Source organism: Rhyacophila brunnea, unplaced genomic scaffold, assembly GCF_057557595.1.
Source record: "Rhyacophila brunnea isolate RB1 unplaced genomic scaffold, BYU_Rbru_1.0 scaffold_18, whole genome shotgun sequence".
Classification (NCBI taxonomy): Eukaryota; Metazoa; Arthropoda; class Insecta; order Trichoptera; family Rhyacophilidae; genus Rhyacophila; species Rhyacophila brunnea.
The window spans coordinates 11,250,176-11,273,237 of NW_028232837.1; the positions used below are offsets into that span (position 1 = coordinate 11,250,176).

At 33.2% G+C, this 23,062-nt stretch overlaps 1 protein-coding gene across 6 annotated transcripts in view; it reads left to right on the forward strand.

Annotated features, from left to right (window-relative positions):
• The first annotated feature begins 251 nt into the window (after nucleotides 1-251).
• The window catches only part of LOC147073201 (uncharacterized), a 91,288-nt gene continuing 68,477 nt past the window's right edge, over nucleotides 252-23,062 (forward strand). For 3 of the 6 annotated variants that reach the window (XM_085945529.1, XM_085945527.1, XM_085945525.1), the window contains exons 1-2: nucleotides 252-303; nucleotides 20,289-20,440. In XM_085945529.1, coding sequence (XP_085801655.1) covers nucleotides 20,315-20,440 — 126 coding nt within the window. In that variant the 5' untranslated portion in view covers nucleotides 252-303; nucleotides 20,289-20,314. Of the gene's footprint in view, nucleotides 373-20,288; nucleotides 20,441-23,062 lie in introns of all 6 variants that reach the window. The other 3 variants (XM_085945528.1, XM_085945526.1, XM_085945524.1) reach the window with 1 other exon arrangement.

Sequence of the window (23,062 nt, forward strand, 5' to 3'; positions counted from 1 at the left end):
GAACGAAAGTAATGTAGTAAAATACTAAATAATTTGAATAATATGAAGTATAATAACTTCCTGAGTTCTAAAATTATCTATATTGTATATGAATTTTTCGCAAAATTCCAAATGTATTTCAAATATTGGCGCGTTCGCGAATGCCACGAGTATAATAGTGTTCGCTTGTATTGCTGGCCGATTAGCACGTTATGGAACGCTCGAAGGCCATGCAATGTTGCGGAAATTGAGATGTGTGTGGTCGAAGTGGCAGTGCAAAGTAAGGGTCGGCTGGCATTTGTGATGGCAAATTTTTTGCAAACGGTGAGTGTTCGTGTTATTATTTCTAAAGTTCGCGCTCGCATATGCATAAATGCTCGTTGAATTCTCCAGGTATTTATATCATCCGTTTTACTTTATCTCGTGCCTCGCGTTCGGGGTGGGAATAATAAAAAATTGCAAGTTTACGGATGATCATAATGGCGCTCCGAATACTTGACACAACTACGCGTTTAGAAATTTAACGCCCACTCGAACGTGCGAACTGTCACGTGCCGGCATTATTGACATCCCTAATTAACAATCTAAACCTTGCGATTCGGCGATAATCTTCTCGTTAGAAATCAACCTGAATTAGGGCACCCGACGAGGCAAAATAACGGTGCCTTGTATGTCGCAATTTTTTTTGGCAATGCTACTACTTTTCCAAACTTGTTTGGTAAAATAGTTTAGGACCGGAGGCTATATCAGATTGTGTGCCTAGCTATTAAGGTTGTGTATTCTCTCGGGTGCCAAAATTACATAATGGACCCTGCGCGAATTTTATGGGATTCGGCTTGTGCAACAAGTAGGCATGTAGGTAGTGTGATCTAACTGTCAACGGAGTGTACAGTAACCTTAGCAGCATTTTGTTCGCGTTTAATTTTCATTTCGCGAATTTATATTGCACATCTAATGTCGTTCCTGCAACAGTGAAACGTATCTGTTTAAATTTCCCGCTATTGTTTTATACAAGAATATCATTGCGAATTGGATAAAAATCTGAATTTACCATAGGCTATTTACATCCCGTAAGTCAATCGATTTTCTACTTCCAAAAAATATGTTCTAATTTCAAAAATTTTATCTGTGTTACAAATCTTTTTTTGGTTGGCAATTCAAATATTAGTGTTGTGGTGAAACTGTGATATTATAGAAAAAATGCACACAAATTTATTGCAAAAAACGATTTCAATTTTCCGATTATTATTAAACAGTGCTAGGTATTTTGTAAGTGGATTATTTTTATAATTATGTGAAAATAATAATGTCAATATGTATCCCAAAGTATTGACCATATTTATAAATGATTTAAGAAAATCTTATACCTACCTTAGGACTGTAGGTACAAAATATTGTGTGTAGGTGGCATTCCAGTATACCTCCAATTTATTTTCTGTCTATTATTACTAGGTACATAATAATAAATTATCTATGGAAAAGAATAAATAATTATAAGGCTGTGAAATAGTGTAAAGTTAAGACCAGCTAATTTTCCATACATATTGCCATCAATATAATAAAATAAAAACCTCTCCAAACATTATCAGTGATAACGTGATCAAAATTCAACTGTTGAATTATTTGAAGACTGAATTTGCCTGCTATTGCAAGATCTTTAGGTACAAGTCGGTTATCCTGGATACAGCGGCAAACACATTTTGAAAATAGCCGATATACTGAATTATTTGTTAGGATAACCTAACCTAACCTAACTTAACCTAACCTAAACTAACCCAAACTAACAAATAATTTAGTATATCGGCTATTTTCAAAATGTGTTTGCCGCTGTATCCGGGATAAACGTATTGAACCGTTGTTTATATTACATGCCTTCATCTAGCAGTGAATGTTGAAAGTGATTGTGCCAGTGAATTGTATAAATAGATTTGGGTTTAGGGTGGAAGCAAACGACAATTTCTATTATAAGGGGGTTTCATAATTATTTTGATTTATTACATTTTTGCTATTTGACAGTTAAAGATAATATACTTTTAGTAAAGCCGTGTTGACACGATTCATGTACACTTGGACCGAGTGCCATCCAAGTGCACTCGTATGAGACATCTTCATACTAATTATTCCTATCCAAGCTACTTGGACCGCGTCCTACTCATCCAAGTTAACTTGGATAGGAATAATTGATATGAAGCTGTCATTTGGATGGCACTCGATCCAAGTGTACTTGGATCGTACTTGGACCGTGTTAACGCGGCTTAAGGAATATAATTTAAACCCGTAATTTAGAGATATCTTTAGAGGTAGGTAGAGGTAAGAATTTGGTTGTTGATATTCACTTGTTTAAGAGACAACCAAGAAAAACTTACACATTTCAATTGTAAAATTAACATGTGAAAATCTTTTTCAGCCAGAATTTTAATGTTTATGGACAAATTAAATGCGTTATTAAATTCACAAGCTTATTAAAAACGTTTACACACTGCAATGGTAAAGAAAATTAACTCACTCTGACACTACAAAACGATAGTGTGTTGATCATTTTGTTTCTGCAAATAACAATTGACAGTAGGATTGGAGTGTCTTCTTAAAAATTTTGAATAATTCTAGTTAACAACCCATTATTAAAAGAGGAACCTATATCACTGAATTTGGCATTTTATTTTATATGTAGCTTGAGATCATACTGATTTTTATTGCGGTTGTGCAGTACAATTGCCCATGATTCCCAAGCGGTTATGCGTCAACTTATAATGTTGTGGGTCCCGGGTTTGAATTCACATGTTGTTTTCAATGTGTATTGACCGAGAGTTGATAGCGGCCCTTGTAGTCCAGTGCGTAAGGCGCTGCCCTTTCATCAGCAGGCTCCGGATTGAAGTCACAAAATATTTATGTGATTTTCTCAAAGCCTGGGTGTTTGTGATTGTTTTACTTCTAATACTACACTACTGTCATTGAGCCTCATGGCCTGTTGTAGTGCTAAAAAGAATAATTTCTATGTATTTATAGGTTGTGCAAGTGGCTAACATCCATTTCTCGTAAAAACAAAAATGTGTTAATATAACCTCCACTGTGTGGATGCCCATATTATGATCTTCTTGAGATCGAACATGATGCAGTACAATTTGAATGAAAGGGTTTCTTAAATCGTCTTCAAACCGACTATATTTTAGTCAATATAGATTTCAGAATTCAGCCGCACCGTTACAGACTTGTACGATTGTATACAAATATCGCTTACAACTGCAAAACACGGTTCTATTAAGTCTGCGGTACAAAGAGACGATATCGTTGCAGTTCGGGCAAAAATATCGTTTTAAATAGTGGTGTTCAAACTATGCGCCGTTGCCCCAAAAATAACCCAGGGGCGCTGCAAGTAGTTTGAAAAGTGTAATTATTCCAGACAATCTTAATTCAATAATTCACTAATGCACAGTCACATTGATAGATCCCATAGTTGCACCTGTTTGAGATCTCCAATGCTTCATACATCAATAACACTTCTTTTACCTTAGCAACTAGTTTCAATAATACTTTCAGGTAGATAATGTGGAGAAGTTCATATGAATTCGAGATGTGAGAGAAATGCAGTATTCGTGTGGTTGAGAGGTCATGCGTTGCTTGCGGATGGAAAATGAAAGAAGGAATGAGAATAATACAACTTGTGAGAGTAGATTCTGTGGAGTTAACAAATTTCACAAGTGACATATTCACCACATATACGTTATAGTTATAAATTTACTATGAATTATCACCAAGTAATCGTTGAATATCTTGAAAAGATGTTTATGGTCAACTTTATAAAACAAATAATGCAAGAAATTTTTATCTCAGCACAAAAGTATGAATTGTGGAAGTACAAATGAATCTGCAATGCAAAATAACTTGCAGCTAATTTAATCATTAATTTAACACTCTTAATCACAATCTTAATTTAATACCCACGGTGGCCGCGCGGCTTAAGCGTTGGACTATTACGCCGTGGGTCCCAGGTTCGAATCCCGGGTCTGGCAAATACACATAGTGGCTGACATCCATTTCTCGTAAAAAACAAAATCTATTAATACAAACCTCTACTCTGTGGAGGCCCATATGATCTTATTAAGATCTGACATGGTCGGAAAAAAAAAATTAATCATTAGCTTTATTACCCCTTTTTAGTTTCACTTTTATTTACTTGCGCTTAATAAAATGACACTATACCGCATATATTCTGTCTGCTTGAGTCCTCTCATATCATACGAAATTCATTCTTTCATTATTAACAGATGAATGTGATGGAAAAATGAATCTACCATGGCGAATCCTACTGGTTTTCTTATGGGATGGTGTATTCCGTGTATTCAGGGAACACAAAAATAAGGGAAATGGGTTACCTTCTGGGTGTGGCCGTAATAAGGTACAATTTTCGAGCGTGGAGAAATATGGGATAAATTTAAAACGTGTGTTAAAGAATGTTATTTTCATTATTATTTTAGCTAATTACGTAAACGAAATGCGGATTCAATGTTGGGAATATTTGAGAAATTTCAGTGTTTTATATTTCTTTCATTTTATGACCTGACTGTCATTAAGTCATAAGTCAAAACTGCATGCAAAGTCTTGTTCTGGGGACTGTTCTTCGCATTTCAGTCTTATTAATCTGCTGTATGATTATTATATTAAGTACCTATACCATTGATATACTACTGGATGAATCATATGCTTCTTAAAATGACAACCCGATTTTCAGCGACTCGGCCAGTGTTAAAACTTACTGTTTTAATATCAGCGGACTTAACTCGATATAAGCTCATTTAATATTTGTCTCAAAAAAGACCTGGCAATAATTATGAGTAAGCCCGATCTAGCTTGCATCTTACTCTAACTAATAGTAGGGCATGACGACTTGCTCTGTCCGCTCAGACATGAATTTTTGGTAGCTTGCAAGCTTTGGGTTGCAGACACCCTTAGGGTCACTATTCCAAGAACGCAAATCTAGTTTTACAGCCAGGGCAATACGGGTGAAATTCGGGAATCCATGTTAACGGTCTTAACGCATTATACCTACAAAGAAATATTATAAGACGATATTCGTAATATCATCTTTTGTGGTACATTTTTAAAATGACACTTGTATAGGAACTCCTCATCTAGTAGTATATCAATGACCTATACCCAATTTGTTTGTGGCTGTAATGCCAGAATTTTATTGTAAAACTACTTAATATGGTATGCACTTCAGAATTAAAGAATAAGGGCATGTATCAATGAATTGAGCTATGTTTCCGTAGATGGTTTTTTTTAACGTCTTTTGATTGGATTATATTATTCCTATTATTTTAAATTAGTTCTGTTCACAGCGCGAACCGCAAAGTCTTTTTTGTTAATTTTCCATAAGATACCTTTATCTAAGTTCCTACTTAGTTCACGATGTGATAACAGTATTATTTGGCGATAGAAATAATTAAAAACGTTTTTGACACTTTTATGTAGGGCTCACCCGTAATCTAATCAGAACTCGAGCAAACAAAACTCTCTCATCACGGGACGTGCGAAAAGTGACCTTTTGCTGAACTAAACCGCTTGTTTATCTTGCAGAAAAAGAAAACAAACGTTACCATATCTTTAAAAAACAGTTGGCTCCATAGCACTGTGGTTAAGGATGCATATAGGTAGCTATGTCGACTGACTGTGGAGGTAGGCTGTTAAGATTCGACATAAATAATGCACATAAAACTATGTCGTCATACGTAGGTTGTTTTTATTATACCAATACTACAAAAAAATTACAGATGGTATTGGTTAGTTTTTAAAATTCAATTAAACCCTCGTTTAAACCAAACCATAATAGTTTTGGTAAGTTAATGGGCGATTCGATAAAATAGTGCACATTTTTTCTTTCATATTCATTTGTTTTCGTTGAATTAAGTATACATATTACACGCCATGTTGGTTGGTATTTTTAAAATTCATTAAAATTCAAAGCCCTGCCTAAACCGAATCATAGTAGATAAAAATATTATTCTGTCAATAAAAAATCCAAAATTATGTATGTATTTGATGGCATAATTTTAGATATTTTATAGACAATTATTTTTTACTATTTATTATGGTTTGGTTTTCGCTTTGTTTATCTGCAAATTTTAGACTTAGTTCAATGAAAACAAATACGTCTGACTGACAAAGTTTATTGTAGACTATTTATGTTGGATCTTTTGAGTTTACCTACACCCTCGCCACTGGCATATACCTATGTCGACTATTAGTATAGTCCGACCATTCTGCGTTTTAAAGGTAACCTACAATGCAAAGAGAATAATGGCACCAGTTCAATACAAAGTATGCTTTGATAGTAGCTGTAAGTTCTCTTGTCTTATTGAGTCATCTTAAAACTTCTTCATTATTAGCCTAGGATAGTATGGTCATGGTAAGCCGATGTAGCCACATCTCAGAAGCTTCACGTCTTCTTATTGTCCAGACTTCGACTCTGGGTGTGATGTAGCAACTGGTCGGTCTCCATCGAGTGCTCAAAGTTGTCTCCATTGGAGAAGAGATGTTTCATTTTTTCAAAAGTGCCATCTCAGACCTGATCTTGATCTCATGGTCTGGGCACTAACTAGTCTTTGTAAAAAGCGGTGATCAGTCCATTTCCGAAGAGATTATTGGGATAATTATAGTCTTTGTTCTTCACAGGGGCTTTACCCAATTTGATCATTCACACCCATCCTACACTTATTTATACACTGACTACATGGCTTACTTCAGACTGTCTTCCATTTATGCAACAGATGTCCATATAAAATGAGTGAACATGTTATGTGGGATCCAATGAGGTTTGATTTTTTCACTGCTTATCTTAATGTAAATCGTACATTGCCCACCTTCAGTTTGGGCAAACCTGATATAAAATCTTATTGGCCGAAAACCACTTCATACTAATCAGTCAAGACCTCATTGGCTGTATACCATTTAATACAAATACGCCGACCAATGAATGGGCTACGAATGCTTTACGAACTATAAAATGTGTATTCATCAAATTTACCAAAATGCCTATCCTATTATGGTAGATCATTGGTTGGATCATTATGGCATTCTTCCATTCCCCATGTGTCACTGACCGAAGTCATTAGCTGGTGCTTTAAGATTTCATAGCTGTCTCTGATCCTGCATGTTGCGTATTAATACATGTGGCATTTGGATTGTATTTCTGGGAAGACATCTTGACTCAAGTAATTTTATAAAATATCATTATTATCCTTAATTGCACTACAATCCTGTACAGGTCTTGGAGTCATCTAACTTCCATTGCTTGCATGGAGGTTTTGTAATGTCGACATGGCATTGATAATATGAGGGTATCGCAAACAAATAACTCGACTAAAATGACAACCGACTCAATTAGACTAATGTCTTCTTTATTTTGTAACCTTGGGTTATCTAGCTAATTGTGTTATATCTGTCAGAACCTCGCCCTTATAACAGGGCATAATATGCTTTAATGTGTCTATGTTTGCATGTTTCAGTTGGTTGCTAGGATAATATTTCAGGGCTGATGTCCTTATCGTTGTGTCTAATATGTAAATCACCATTTAAAATACTAGAAGCATATTAAAAAGATTGTTTGTCAGCCATTCGCTCAAATATATTCTGTGATTCCTACATATTATTCAGTGAATCCTTGGAAGTTTATCAAAATGTATGAAAAGATTCATTGTCATATTTTTTACCTTATGTATCTTGATCTTACATTAGACAGGTTTGGATACTTAATTGAGACCAGTACAATAATGTTATGTATTGACACTGAACTTTACTTACTTAATACAAATATATATCTGAGACATGTGAAAAACCACTGTTTCTTATTTTGAGCACCTAATTAAGTTTGGACAAACTTAAGCACTTGTTAAAAAATATGATATTTTCAATAGTTACATCTGTTATTATAATATGCATTAAAATTTGTCATGTAAACGAAAGCGCATTCATTATTTATAATATTTGTGGATACTCAGCGCTCTTTGCGTTTCTTGCAATTTATGACACGATTGAGTCTGGCGTGAAAACCTCGGTCCTGGCGACTGGCTTTTACATTTCTATCTTATTAATCTGTTCTATGGCTGTCATGTAGGTATATGGTTGTGAAATTTCGTTCAAGTATGCTGTTACGTATGTATCCGGCTTTACAGGAGAGATAAAACAAAGTTTCGTAATCATTTATGAAAGACATTGTCAATCAATATAAGAACAATCCGCACTATTTTTCATTGTATTATTTACTATATTTAAAAATTGCTTATAGGTTTGTATTTCCATGTATGGTGTTAATATATTGATACGTCTAACCCAGGGCAGCTATTTGTAAGGTTGGTATTCTGTGGTTAATCGGGAATGGTTTTTAAATTTTAGTTTGTTTAGAATTTTCAAGCATTTCACTAAAATTTAAAATTATCCAAAAATATAATTAAACTGATTTACCACAGAATACCAGCCTTACAAATAGCAGCCCTGCGAATTAATGTTTTTTGACTATCAACATATTCACGCCATACACAGATGTGATATAAGTGACGTTTTTTATATGGCATTTAGAGAAATGAGTACCTATATATATCTGTGTGCGAAAGGAAAAGAGCAGTAAGTCTTATAACTTGGAAAATGAGTTCAATGTGCCAAATTCACCATAAATTGAATCAATCAATACCTATGAATTACTAAATTTCACCACAAACATTGGAATACCCATACTAAGTGGTCCAAAAATCAATCTTCTTTTAGCTCTCCTGAAAAGTAGTGATTTTTGACATATCGCTGTTTTCCTTTCGCACACAGTATATAACAGTTGGAGCTGTACACTTTTACCACTTTAAAGAATGTACCATTGCGACCATCTCTTCAAGAAAACTGAAGAAAAACTGCATCTACAGTCATTTTGCCTTCACAATTTACAATTAAATTAACTTCACCTTTACAATAAATAAAGATGTTTTACGTGGCATCTTGTCACGGCTATTAAAACTTGTGTACCATTTTAGTACGCACAACGTACACCAGTGGCACAACTTTTCAAGCCCTAAATCTTATTTAATGAAACGGAGTCATTTTCAATATTGTAATATAATAAAACTGGACACTTGTTATAACTGGTTTAACAGTTTTGAATAACAGGACTTGTACTCCAATGCCAGGTTCAGATACCTTCAATTGGCATTATTAATGTTACTGAATTTACTGTACAAGACGCATAACATTCAGTAGTTTAACATTTTTTTCGTTTTGCCCATATTAAGGGCTTTATTCTGTTATGTCTAAACACTTAGAAAGTAGGTTGGTTAGCAATAAAACTAAGGTGTATATTTTCAAAACTCATCAGTCCACATTTCAATATTAGTGATAAATGACATTTTCAAGCGTTAAGCCATTGGTTTCTACATTAATTTGTTTTTTTTTTCATTGTATTGTATTTTCAAATTAGAATATTATGCCCTTTTTTATTAGCCAAGAAACCCTTTATTGCAATAAATATAAGTGACATACCGGCATTTATTTGTTTGGAATATATAAGTATTTTTCTTTGATTTTGACTATTCTGCGAAAAAGCACTAACTCAAAATTTTGCTGTTTTGACTTAACGATGAGGTAATCTTATTAAGAGTACGCTCTATAGTCTACAAAAACACACACAGTCATATCTATAAAACTGGCGAAGATAATTTATGTTATAAGTCAGAAAGACATACATCTATTCAGAGAAAAAGCACTTAGTGCATTTGCTTCTCTCATTCTCAGGCTATATTCACAAAATTCTGCGTGCGAAACTGCACTAAGTCGTACAAAAAGCAATTTCGCAGAAAGGAATTTGCCTTTTATATATATAAAAAAGTTAAGACCGTCCAAACTTTCAAACTCGATTATCTCAAAACTAGTATTTTTGACTTAATGCTTATTCGCAGAATACCCACGATATTATGTGGACTTATCAGTTGTTGTAAATAATGCAAATAGATGTCTCCACTGTTTGATTTTACCTGTTTATAACTTTATGTACTCTAGTATGATGATCATTGCCATATAAAAAATAAATCTGCACGTGAAAGGAAAAGGGCAATAAGTCCTAAAAAATTTAATATGCATAAATGGGGAAAAGAATGAGTTGAATCAACGCCTCTGAATTACTAGGCTCCCATATAAGATCGCAGTAATATCTAAGTGGAAGCATTCGAAGAATAGATCATTTGTGAATGAGGATTTGCAATGATCATCCTTATTGCAATATGGGTAGAGCTCATTTTTCAATAATGTACAGATGCATTTTATGCATACACCTGCATCTATGTTAGCAGAATAGGACAATGCTATAAGCAATAAGCAGACCTATCCGTTTTGAGATGGTAGTACCTATGCAATGAGCAAATCTTACATAAATCTTTGAAACCATATTTTCTTTTTTTAACATAGAATATGTTAAAATATTACGCGAAGGACCTAATTTGTAAAATTGTAATGCCAAAGAGAAGTGTAAAATTTTTTGTGAACATTTACTTTATAAGCGATATATTTTTTTTTTGCCAGGTTTCGACCACTGGAATAATTGGTTAAAGCGAAAAAAAATACCTATTTATATTAGCCTAGATGCAAACTAACTACTAAAACTAAACACATATTCCACATAATATGATGTTTTTTTTATCCAGTCCCTTTATAAGGTTGGTCTCTTATAAACTCATTTGTATTGAATTGCTTATTGCCAATAGTTACAATTAATGCACAATGAAATTTAATAATGAACAGTAAATATGAACGTACTTAGTAAATATTTCGTAACTCATGTAACTCATTCTAAAAAAAAAAACATTTGGTGACTTCGCACTAAAAATTTGAGAAGTATATTCGGCCATTATATTGCGCATTATAGTTTTTTTTTTGCTGTCTAGCATCCTTAGCTATTAGGGTTATTAATTAGCATTCATTGGCCATGCATGTGTGTGCATTCACAAATACTTTAGTGGGCCAATATTTAGAAATGTTTGACACAGAAAACGTGTTTATAGAGGCATCGGCGGGCAACCTCCGGTACACTGTCCCATCAAACTGTATACATTTATATTTAAAATCGATCAATTTAAATTGACCCATGCGTTTTTTTGTGAACTATATCCGTGATTTGAAAGCATTTATGAATGTGGAGAAAACAATGCGACGCTTATGGTTTCTTAAATTTTTTCACTTTACCATAGAGAATATATTTCATATGCAGGAGGACCTCAATTATCCAGATTTGATCAACAGTTTCATGAGAATAGATAAGAAAAATGTTTAATTAAAAATATTTAATTAGTCAAGAGTAAATTTTTCATAAAATGCTACTAAAAGTAAGTAAAATAAATCATCAGCTGAATGCAGAATTATTCTAACTCACATTTGAAATATTTTGCAGAAGAGCTTTTTGAAACAGCCTACTTCAGTTATTTATTATTTGTATGAACAAGTGTATTCACCATTTTTTTCATCAATAATTCTACTAAAATATGATGCATACATTTATCCATAAAAATAATAAATAATTTCAGTAAATTGTTTCAAAAAACTCACCTCAAAAATTTCAAATGTAAGTTAGAATAGTTCTGCATTCAGCTGACGAAATGTATTACTATATTTTCGATTAATTAATCGTTATCCGGTCTATCTTCATCCCTGGTTAGTCCGGATAATCGAGGTTCTACTGTAGTCAAACGATACATTAAAAAAACTGTTTATAATGTGTTGAGACTTTAATGATTTTCTCATGCCGCAAAACAACCTTGCGATAAATGGTTTGCCACGCGAGGTAAACATGACAAGTTCAGTGAGAGTATTATCCGAGTATTCTATTTTACTTGGCGCATAGGTTACCATATCGGCCTGTTGTGTAATGACAGTAGATGGACAGGTCGGTAAACCAGCCGACAGGGTGTATACATTGCTCCCGTCCAGTTTATTAAAATTGATTCTAGTATTATTAAGTTATCTCCGGTGAGTACGATAGAATTTCACCGACGCAGCACTATCTGAAGACATTTTGGTTTTGTGTACATTACAGGAGAGTTTTTAATTTGATTCTGAAAAAACAATCGTCCATGAGAGATTATTTTGGTAAACAATAAATTAAGCGCGCCTAGTTTCAAAACCCCCTAAAATGATTTTAGGTAGTTTTGAGAAAAATGAGAAATACTCATCTATTAAATCTGTGAACTTGATGTATTTATTATTTAATTCGTACATTCTAAAGTATTTTGGCTTATCCATTTTAGCGGTATTTGAAAAGCACACCCAACCATTTTAGCGGGTTTTGATATTTACCCTAATTTTTGATCATACATATTGAAGGTTTTTGGCGTTTTTTAAAGTTTAATCTTTGGCCATCATATAGGTAACAAAAATATCCATCTAAATACATATTATCTAATTAAAAATTGTTCAAAAACTGTTTTAGGGGGTTTTAAAACTAAGCACTTCAAATAAACATTTGTTTTGCTACTAATTGGAAATATCATTTCAGGTTTTATATAGTGCCTAAGTGTGATTCCACTGTACTATTTATTGAATTTTATATTTTTAATTCATACAATGCCATTCCACCAAAAATTGTCAGTTACCACTATTAAAGTATCAACAGTGTCAGTTTGCCTGTCTCAAGTGGAAATTTTTGGTGTTTGAATTTGGACTAGATTTTTTTAAATACATCAATCACGGTTTATATAGTTATGACTATGTTTTTTAAAGACTAATCTATTAAGGAAGTGAAAAAGCTGAAGCTAAGTTGGGCGATTTAAAATTAACGTAAACAATGCTATCTTTCGCTACACTGCTTCGTTTTTATGATGTGTGGATTAATTTTATAGTAATGACTTGATGGAAATAAGGAATAGTAAACTTATTTAATCTCTACGTAAGGCTGGCTGTCTTTCGTAATATAGTACCCTATATCTGCCTACATACGTAATGTTGAAGGTGTTGAGATGTTAAAAGGGCATAATAAATTATTTGCAATATTGCTACGAGAGCAAAATGAAATGATTGTTTTATTGGTACTAAAAAACGTTGTAACTGTCACGTATTAACTCTTGTTATGAATTTCATTTTTGCCAAAATGTCCCATACACACGACAGCAAAATCAATATGTAGGTATATATCGCCACGCCTATTGGCTACAAAACAGATTAATAAGATAGAAATGTGAAAACCATTCACCGTGGACCAAGGCTTTGAAGCCGGATTCGGTCTATTACTATTGTTTATCCCAGTGGTAATAACAAATTTTAAATCTCGATTGTGGAGAAATATGGGATAAACTTAAAAACGTGTTAAAGAATATGTTATTTTGAATAGTTACACCTGTATCATAATGTGCATTAAAGATTGTTGATTGAACGAAACGCGCATTCAATTTTGGTAATAATTTAGGACACTCAAGGCGCCCTTTGTGTTTCTTGCGCTTGCTTTGTGGTCTGGTAATAAACCGAACTCGGCTTCAAAATCATAGTCCATGGAGATATAATAAGCTTAATGGTGATCGACATACATCCGTCCGCAAACAAATATAATAGTGTAAAAACTGTTAGTAAGTATGTACCCCGATCACTGCCAGATGCGAGATATCTCGTCAAATGGTCCAAGTTCGCTTCGCCAGATATGAGATATATCGGTAGTACTAATAATTCGGTCAAAACAAATAACTTCAATATAGGACACATCCTGACATCTATTGGAATGTTTCTAAAACATTTTACCATATTAGTTAATGATTTTATTATCGATTTACCTCGAATTTTGTCAAGTGTTACAACTGAGATTTTAGAGATGTCGTAGTTTGTTGATTTTTTGAGGTACTGCCAAGGTCTTTCTTACTGCAGCCAAAAGCCATGGTTGTGAATTTTTTTTATATGTGTTTCAGCAATACTATCTGAATGTCCCCTTAAAGCAGACTTTTGGTATTAATTTTTGGTTGGCATTTTAGAGTTGTTTCCATATTGAACTAAGGTACCGATTAGTAGGCAAAAAGGTTGGCCGTCTCTGTCATAGAGAAATACATTCTCCTCGATTTATTACCAGATCCACCGAATGCAATTTATTTGCAACACGAAAATGGCCGTGCGTCTGCATCTTATTATGCACACTGCATAATCATTTCTAACGTTTGGTGGTTTTTGATAGTATTTTAATTTATTTTTATTTTTCGTTCCTTAAATTAATTATCAATGCGAGGCGGCTTTCACTTTGCTGCCCACGAAGCAGGCAGCTGGCTCTATATGTGAATAATTTTTGATAAGAGAGATTGCATTGCCGTTTTGTAAAACTATTAACATTTCGCAGTAGACATAGAATGCAGTTTTATTTTTTTTACACAGTCGCATTCATTATTAATATTATCAGCGAATGTTTAAATTAAAATTTAATAAATTAGGCTTATTGCAATAAAGCTGAACTGCTATGCTTCTCACTAATTATACAGGTTACACCATTCCACTAAAGTGGACACATTTTGCAGAATAGGTTAAAGCAGGGACTATTTAAAATAACCCTGTGACGCCTTGGAATATTTCAATATTTTATTAATTATTCTAGCTATTAATTTGATGCAAGTTAGTTGAGATATAAAGAAATCAATTGAAGCCGAAAACATTATTGATAGACGACAAGGAAGGGAATGTTGTTAGTGAAATTGACAAGGTTGTGCAAACTTTGAGAATGTTCTGTGAAGAGCTTTATGCAAACATAGATATCTCGCGAAATTCCAATGTCATTCTTAATGAATCGGAGTCAGATTTTCTTAGTTCCGTAATGCACCAAATACCAGTAGAAATATTATATCTTTTGCACATCTGCAACCTCATATGGTTAAATGAAAAATGGCCAACAGATTGGACAGTAATGGACTACACAAAAATGGATGTACAAGATAATGTGACAATTTTATTTTCATACCATATTACGCATCAGTTACGCTCGTAAAAATCTCCTAAGAAAATGAAGTCGATATCGGTTTAGGGCACCGTGAACCGAAAAAGTTTGGTAATCCTTCGGTAAAAGATATCTGATATCTGGTATACAATGTAGATTGAGTTCAAGTACATGCGATATGTTTTTTTACAATAAGCAATAATGTAGTTTGCGAATTGACCCTTATTACAATGTAGGTGGAGATCATTCTCACTAATCTGTGGTTATTCGTTCGGGAAAGAATACAATTTGCATCAGTGACTAAATAATTGTATGGGGCGGGGCGGGGCGTTAATAGATTTGGCATGTTTGTTTTCTATAGTTTTATAAGCGTTTTCACAATTTTTTAAAAACCTATTTTTACAAATAGCTGTTGACAATGTCCTAATTTGACGAAATGGGTACTGATAATTATTAAAATCATGCACATGTGCAGTGCTCAAGGCCAAGGTTACAGGTGATTTTTTATTTTAGCCAATTAGGGGTGTAGTTTGTCATTCTGTCATATCCAAGAAAACTTGTCTGCCGAAGAAATCTCCGGCAAAGCTCGAGCTCTTAAAGCTATTTTACTACCATTGATAATATATAAGACGGAACCTTCAAATCAATTTATAATATTGAAAGACGTATCATTTTAAGTATATGATTTGTCAATAAAATAATCAATATTTTTTTGTCCCTTTAAAAACGTCAAATCGGAGTTTTACATAATTTATTTTGCCAAAGGGTTAAGACGGCCAAATCAAATAAGTATATATTCGTGGACATTTAAAAAAAATTTGAATTCACACGTAGCTTTAGGTTATAATATTAAAATTAACATAGCTATAGCCACTTTGGAATATTAAAAACATCCTTTGGCCTTCATATAGACAGAACATAATGGCGATGCCCAAAATAGCTGCATTTAAATAAGCACCAACTCTGGCATTTTTTTTTGCAGATTCAGGTTTAGCGTTTTATCTCGCATGATTATAAATTAATGAATTTAATATTAATAGGCGGATAATAATGCCTTTGCAGAACTTTGATGGTATCTAAATTTGAATTTGCAAAGATGCATATTTTTTAATCTGACAACATTCCTATATGTCGACCGAAATGTCACGATTTAATTACTGAAGCCCTGCTTTCGCGGATCTCTAAAAATCAGCAAAATCATAGTACATTGTGGGCCCATATTCTGTAAAGCGCACGTGTGCTGAATAAGAATATTTTGACGCCTAGATTTAATAATATATTCTCATTATGTTATCGAGGTTTTACAATAGATCCATCGAATGAAAGAAAAAAGATTGATATAGTCTTGGGGGTTCTAGATTAGAGCTTCTCAAACTGTAGTAATGTGTACCCGGTGGTATATGAATTATAAATAATATTTTTACCATAATTTTAATTAGCGTGCTATTACGATTGTAAGTATGCCAAAAAAGAAAATATTAAGTAATTTTGAATTTCCATATATAATATAAATTGGAAATTGGAAAAGTAGTATGAAAACAATGAGATGATAGCAAATGAATATAAACTCACTGGTGACCAAGTTGAGTAAAACAACTTAAATGTTAAATAGTATGTGATTGTTAATGTAAATAATTATTTCCAAAATTCTCAAATGATCCATTATTAACTTTATAGAGCAAAAATATTTATATTGCCGAGGACTAGTCAAGTCGAAAAAATTAATTTATATACGTTTGATATGAAAATAATAATGACATTTTACACACCATGTCCATGGGATATACTCCAATTTTGGGAATAAAATAATGCTTATATCTTTTCATACAAAACGGTTGCATGTTTAAAACTTGTTTCACGCATAAATAGGTATGTAATGATGTGAAAATTACTTCTAACGCATATGTCACACTCGGTACATCAATTAGTCGCCAAAAGTAGGGTACATCGGTAAAGCCAACATCTCTAAAGGGGTACTAGCATATTGTAAGTTTGGGAAACACATAAGAGTCTTAGCATATTCATATTATGCTTCGACATTTTTTTTTTTACTTATATAAAATTATTTTCTGTTGGTGATTATGGAAATGTAGGTTTAGTCCACCTGTTTTAAGATAATTGAGTACCTTGGTATCAAAGTGGGACAAACGCCACCTCCCACTAAATTCATGTTTTAATTGATTATGGTAGTGCAAGTGATGCTCTTTGCAAAAATCCATCAAAAGTAAAAAAAACAGTAGTTTTCATAGAGATTTTTGAGTTTAAAGTTGGTATATTATATGTAAAACGGACACTTCCCACTTTACATGTCCCACTTTTATACTAAGCTACTCAATTGATTAACATTATAATATTATGACTCCTCACAGATGTAATAAAGAAAGAAGCAATCTTAGCGCGGTCCTGGAAAAAAAATCTCAGAACACACACTTGGAGCTTGCTTGGAGAGGAATCTGCAATTCGAAATTACTTTTAATCATTAGTCTCTTAGTAACGTATATAAAACCTCAATCTTCATAAAAGAAAGTTTATCTTTAACATGTCTGGTCAATTAACCATTTTAGTACAACTAAAAAAAATCTGGGAAGCTTTTCGATTGTCTCTTTATAAATTTTGTTTGTTTATTTTTTGTTCGTTATAACATTATTTTTGCATAAATTCCCAGTGCTTGAGAACTGGGAGAGTGTGAATTTTTCAATTGCGAGTAAAGCGAGAAACCAATGATGTGGCCCGCTGCCAACCAACAAGTCATGAAACGCAAATGAAAACTGGACTCAGCTTTTTTAGACCGCCCGCCCGAGAGTGTTAAATTAATTTATGGTTCGGCTTCGTTTTCAAATCCCTTCGGATACTGAAATACTTCTGTGACTTGCAATTTTTTTTTTTTATTTAATCGCCGATTTCTCATTTTAAATTCGCTGATTTGTAGATATTAATTTTGGCATACACATTTAACTGACTATTATTAATAAAATTAATATGTAAGTATACGATGGAAATACATAGCTGATAAATCAATCTTGGATTGATTTTTGCCTCTTCAGTACAACAAGCTTCTAAATTATTTTAAAAGCATACAATAATAAACCTTTTTATTAATGATTTTAATAGTACTAACTCTATACATACTATAAACCAACACTGTTAACCTAACATTAAAAAATGTAACATAAACCCTTGTAATAGTGAGGCGAATTGCATTATAGAAAATGGCTTTATTTACTGTTCGGTCTCAATTATATTCCTCATTAGTTTCGGCTTCCTCAGTTTCCGAAATCACTGTCAACATCTATGCACAATGTAATTATAAAGTCATAACTTTGTTTCATAGTCTAATGTTTCAAAAGGGCGTATCTACGAAACAAAGATGTAATAATGTCATAAACAAGAAATGTTTGTGTTGGCTATACCATGGAGCCCTGCAATAAAAATATTATATAAAAGTATTTTTTTTCTTCATTATCATTTATTGTAAAGTGGAGTAACATTATTGTAAAATGCCATAGTTTGGCTTGATTATTTTTTCTCACATCACCTCCATATCGTTTGTATGTGTAATTTTGCTCTTTGACGCCACCCTAAGATAGAGCCCTATAATATTCTTTAGTTTTTTTCGGCTTTTAAAACTTTTTTGGAGATTTTCATCTTTTGAGACGCAGGATTGAGAAATAATAATTGATTTATGTCATACATTGTGTATTTAAAATGTAGACAGCTCCTTCAGACTGATGATACAAAACCCATTGTACCTCAGATTAATACAGAATTTGATAATATTGTCATAATGATATGTTATGTTTTTTGTCCTTCAAATTCTATTATATGATTCAATTTTACTGAGATATCTTGGTAATTGATGAGTTTACATTTTTTTTGTAGTCTGACAAATGTAGTGACCATCTCCCATTCATTTAAAATATTTAAATATTATTTATGTACATACGGCACAGCGTGTATTGGATTGCAGTAGTATTATAGCTTCCTCTAGACTTATATTCTTAACAGCGTGTTTCTTGATACATATTATATTCTATGAGAGGAGATTTTTTGACTATTGGTCTTGTTGGCAGCAGATGTACATTTTTGTGTATGGCAACAATTTCAATGTTATTCTAGTAATAATGTCAACGCTTTACAACTTGTTTTTACACAAATTCTACCTAGTGACATTAATGTGTAGTCTATATCGGTGACGTTCCGTGGGGGTAGGCAGGCCATGTGTTGCTTAGCGGTGGCATATTATAAAGGGCGGTGAATAAAGAAACGAATATAAATTCTACTGCTTTGAGAACAGCGGTTGTTTTTAATGAAGCAGACGCTGTGCGATGGTCTCTTCATTAGAAAGTATTGACATCTTAGTTTAAAAAATAATCAAAGTATAAAAATTCCTGACAACACAACTGTTGTATTGTAATCACGGTTAATCACAGACAATGTTTTCACAAAGGGTATCTCCAAACCTGTCAGCGCCAGAGACCTCCACATACCTAAAACCACCGTTTTTTGAGAGTAGGTTTCGTGGAAATGCTCTAATTCTCAGTACATGATGTGTTTGTCGTAGCATTGCCTAATTATTGCCTTATCTAATAACCTAAACTGTATTGCCCTACCCACCAAACCCAGGACTGCATTGTCCAACTATTTCCCTTTCCTGGTGGTTTTCAAACTATTTTGCGACGCGGCTCCCCCAAAAATATCAATTAGCTGAATTACTCATTCAGCATGCAGTTTTTTATAGGTATCTTTGAATTAAACTAATGTTATTGACATGATATTATTTTTAGTCTCAATTTTATGTGCATTAAATTACTTTTACTACATTATTTTATTATTTTAAATGGATACATGCAGAATTTTTAAAACTCTGATACACGTGCAGGCAAAAAATTGCTCTTGGATTATACTTTCATAGAGTTAGTTGTATTATTCATATTCCTTCTTTAATTTTCCGTCTCCACGTAACACATGACCTCTCAGCTACATGTGACGTTATCTACCCTCATTTCTCATAGGATCTTGAATCCGATGAGCTTATCGATATTATTTTCCTAAAAGTATTTTTTGAAACCGGTTGCTAAGATGAGATAGATGCTGATCAAAAACAATTTTATATCGTCGGAAGCTTTGGAGGTCACAAACTAGTACAACAAATGAATCTATCATTGTAATTGAGCATCGGCGCATTGTATTAAGAATGTCTGGAATTATTAATTTTTTAAACAGTTTGCAGCGCACAGTTTAAATACCACTGCTCTAAAAACCAAACAATATTGCATTCTTTCTAAATTGTTAATTTGCTGTAATATAATGTAATGTGAACAGTGTTGCGTGTTGGTTTTTATTTACATTCTTATACTAACGGTCTGTTTTTCTTTTGTTCCTGCAGCTCGTTCACTGACGCTAGCCCCCACGATGGACCAGCAGTTCTGCCTTCGATGGAACAACCACCCGCACAACCTGACGGACGTGCTGGCCAGCCTATTGCAGAGGGAGGCGCTGTGTGACGTCACGCTCGCCTGCGACGGGGAGACCGTCAAGGTAATACTCTCACTCCAATCCTTCAATTTATACATTTCGGCTTTCCATCTGAAAAATTGTAATGGTCAGCGATTAACACCAGTGCTGTCGAACCATTATGCTTAACAAAGGTTTGGATTCAATGAAAAACATCACAAGGATATCCATTCTGTCACAAATAAAAGTGGTTGTACAATCTTATCGGTAGACCCATTTTATCGGTCTTCTAATTGTTCGCCGTGTCCGGAAACTTGTATGTATGCAGTTCGCCGTATCACACTTCACCGTGAAATGTTGTATTGGAAATATAAGGCCGTATATTAAAGACCGTCCAACTTCTTTGGGTCGTATAGTACTGACATAAAATCCATGTCTTGTCGGTTTACACTTGACAGGAGGCCAGCAGCAAACAATTTTTGAAAATAGCCGATATATGAGATTATTTGTTAGGTTAGGTTTTCATTCTTGAATTCATGAATAGTATACGGTCATCTCTTTCTGATAACGAAGCTCACGGTGAAATGTTTCACGTACAATTTACATGTAACCATTGTTCGCGGGGTTATTTACACTACATCTCCGTAGAAGAAGGTTTTATTCAACATCTTTGATTTCAACAGTGAAAATTATTTCAACCAACTTTATGAGGAATTGTTGTTTGCTGCTATTCGTTCGTTCTACTAAATCCACCCTGGATCTAAGCACACGTGTGAATATTTAGTCTAAACTTTCACCCTTGAATTTAGAGGCAGACGTATGGTCCACTAGTTCACCGCAGGCGCTTAAATTAAATATGACTCATTTCCATTATCATAGAAGTAAATTTTTTCAACATCTTTGGCTTTTATGCAGTGGTGTAACAAACTTTTTACAAGACAGTTCTTAGCCATTCGCCCATGCTGTTTGAATGTTTATTCAAAACATAGATCCACGGATTAAGAGGCGGACAATATGTGGATATTACATCCACTACTAAATTAAATAGAATTCATAATTCATTGTGTAAATTGTGTAATTTTGTAAGTTGGGAATCATCCAATCCAGGATATTCTACCACTTCTACCAAACTAATTACATTATTCCTGAACTAAAAAAAATATACTATCTTGTCTTTATTCTGGTATGTTAAAGTAAGCCCACGAATTCTGTGATTAAAGGTTGCCTCTTATAAAAAAATTATACACTAATGTTCGTGATATAAAAATTATAATAAAAAAATAGCAAAGCAGGTTTTGCTTTTTTTTGTCACAGAGGACCTTAATAGAGTTTCATTTTTGATAAAGTTCAAAAAATCCAGTATTGTGCATTTTTTATTTATAGCCTCCTCTTGCTTACATGCTAACTATGTTTTGCAATAGTTTATAATATGTGGAATAATTTTAGCATTAGGAGGGATTATTATTACTAATTGTCTAATCAAAAATGTTATTTTCTCTAATAATTTAAGACTTTTGAAATCAGACGGCTTTATGTTGATCATGTTTCATTGGTTCAATAGTAAAATAATTCTATTATTTTATATTGTAATATGAATACGTGTATTAATTAAGGCGCTAAGTACCAAAAACAAAAACTGACATTTTTATAGAAAAGTGTTCTACATACTAACGCCAATAACTTCAACTATGGTCTAAGTGCCTCAAGCAAGTCAAAAAAATACAGCAAAATATTTAAACCTGTCGACGTTGTAAGTCCGTTGGCCTGTTTTATTTATAATGGTGTAAATAGCACTACAGTGGTCAACCTCATTCAATATAAAATGGCTGTCGATGGTGTGTTGACACTTGCAAGTTCTTAATACCTAAAATTATAGAAACTGCCGTGATTGCTTCACACTGTCAAACCACATTTTTCAAAAGGTCTGCTTCATGAAATTTTACTGCAGTGACTCAGTATTTTGTAACTACAGGCAATACTACTTTTTGGTACTTAGAGCCTTAATTAATACACGTATTCATATATCAATGTCTCAGTTCCATAGTATGGATAAGTCAAAAAATTCTAGTTTTGAGTTATGTTAGCCACAAAAGTATCATACAGAATGTTTGTTTATCAGTAAAACAGCCGTGAAGTGATAACCGTTTGTAATATTTTTATTCCTGTAAATGTGTCAGTCACTTAGGGGTTCCCTGAGATTTTATATAAACTTACAAGAATTCCTCCAATGAAGACATTTTCATTTAACCCTTTATTGCATAGTGTCGCAAATTTGCAACATTTCAAACTATTTCGATATAGCCGATGCCATCTGTGTAAATTATCAAATAATATCCTTTTTCGATGCCTAGAAAACTGTTTTACCATAAACATTCTACTTTTCCGATTTTGTTTGAACATTTCAAGAAATAAAGCATTTCTGCTTTATAGTCTATGCATTTCTGCTTTGACAGTTGACGAATTCGTATGTACGCGAAAATCCGCATTTGTAAATAAATAAAAAAAAATGTACAGAAGATTGAAATTTGTTGAATAAAAATATCTACACATCAAATAAGGTGTGTACATTAGTTTTTTATAATTGTTATCATTTGGTTTTGTATTTTGTCACACGGAAATGTAACTTTTCCTAATGTCGTAAATCTGCGACATCACGCAGTAACATACAAAATTTAATGAAATTTTCGAAAAAAAAAATTTATTATT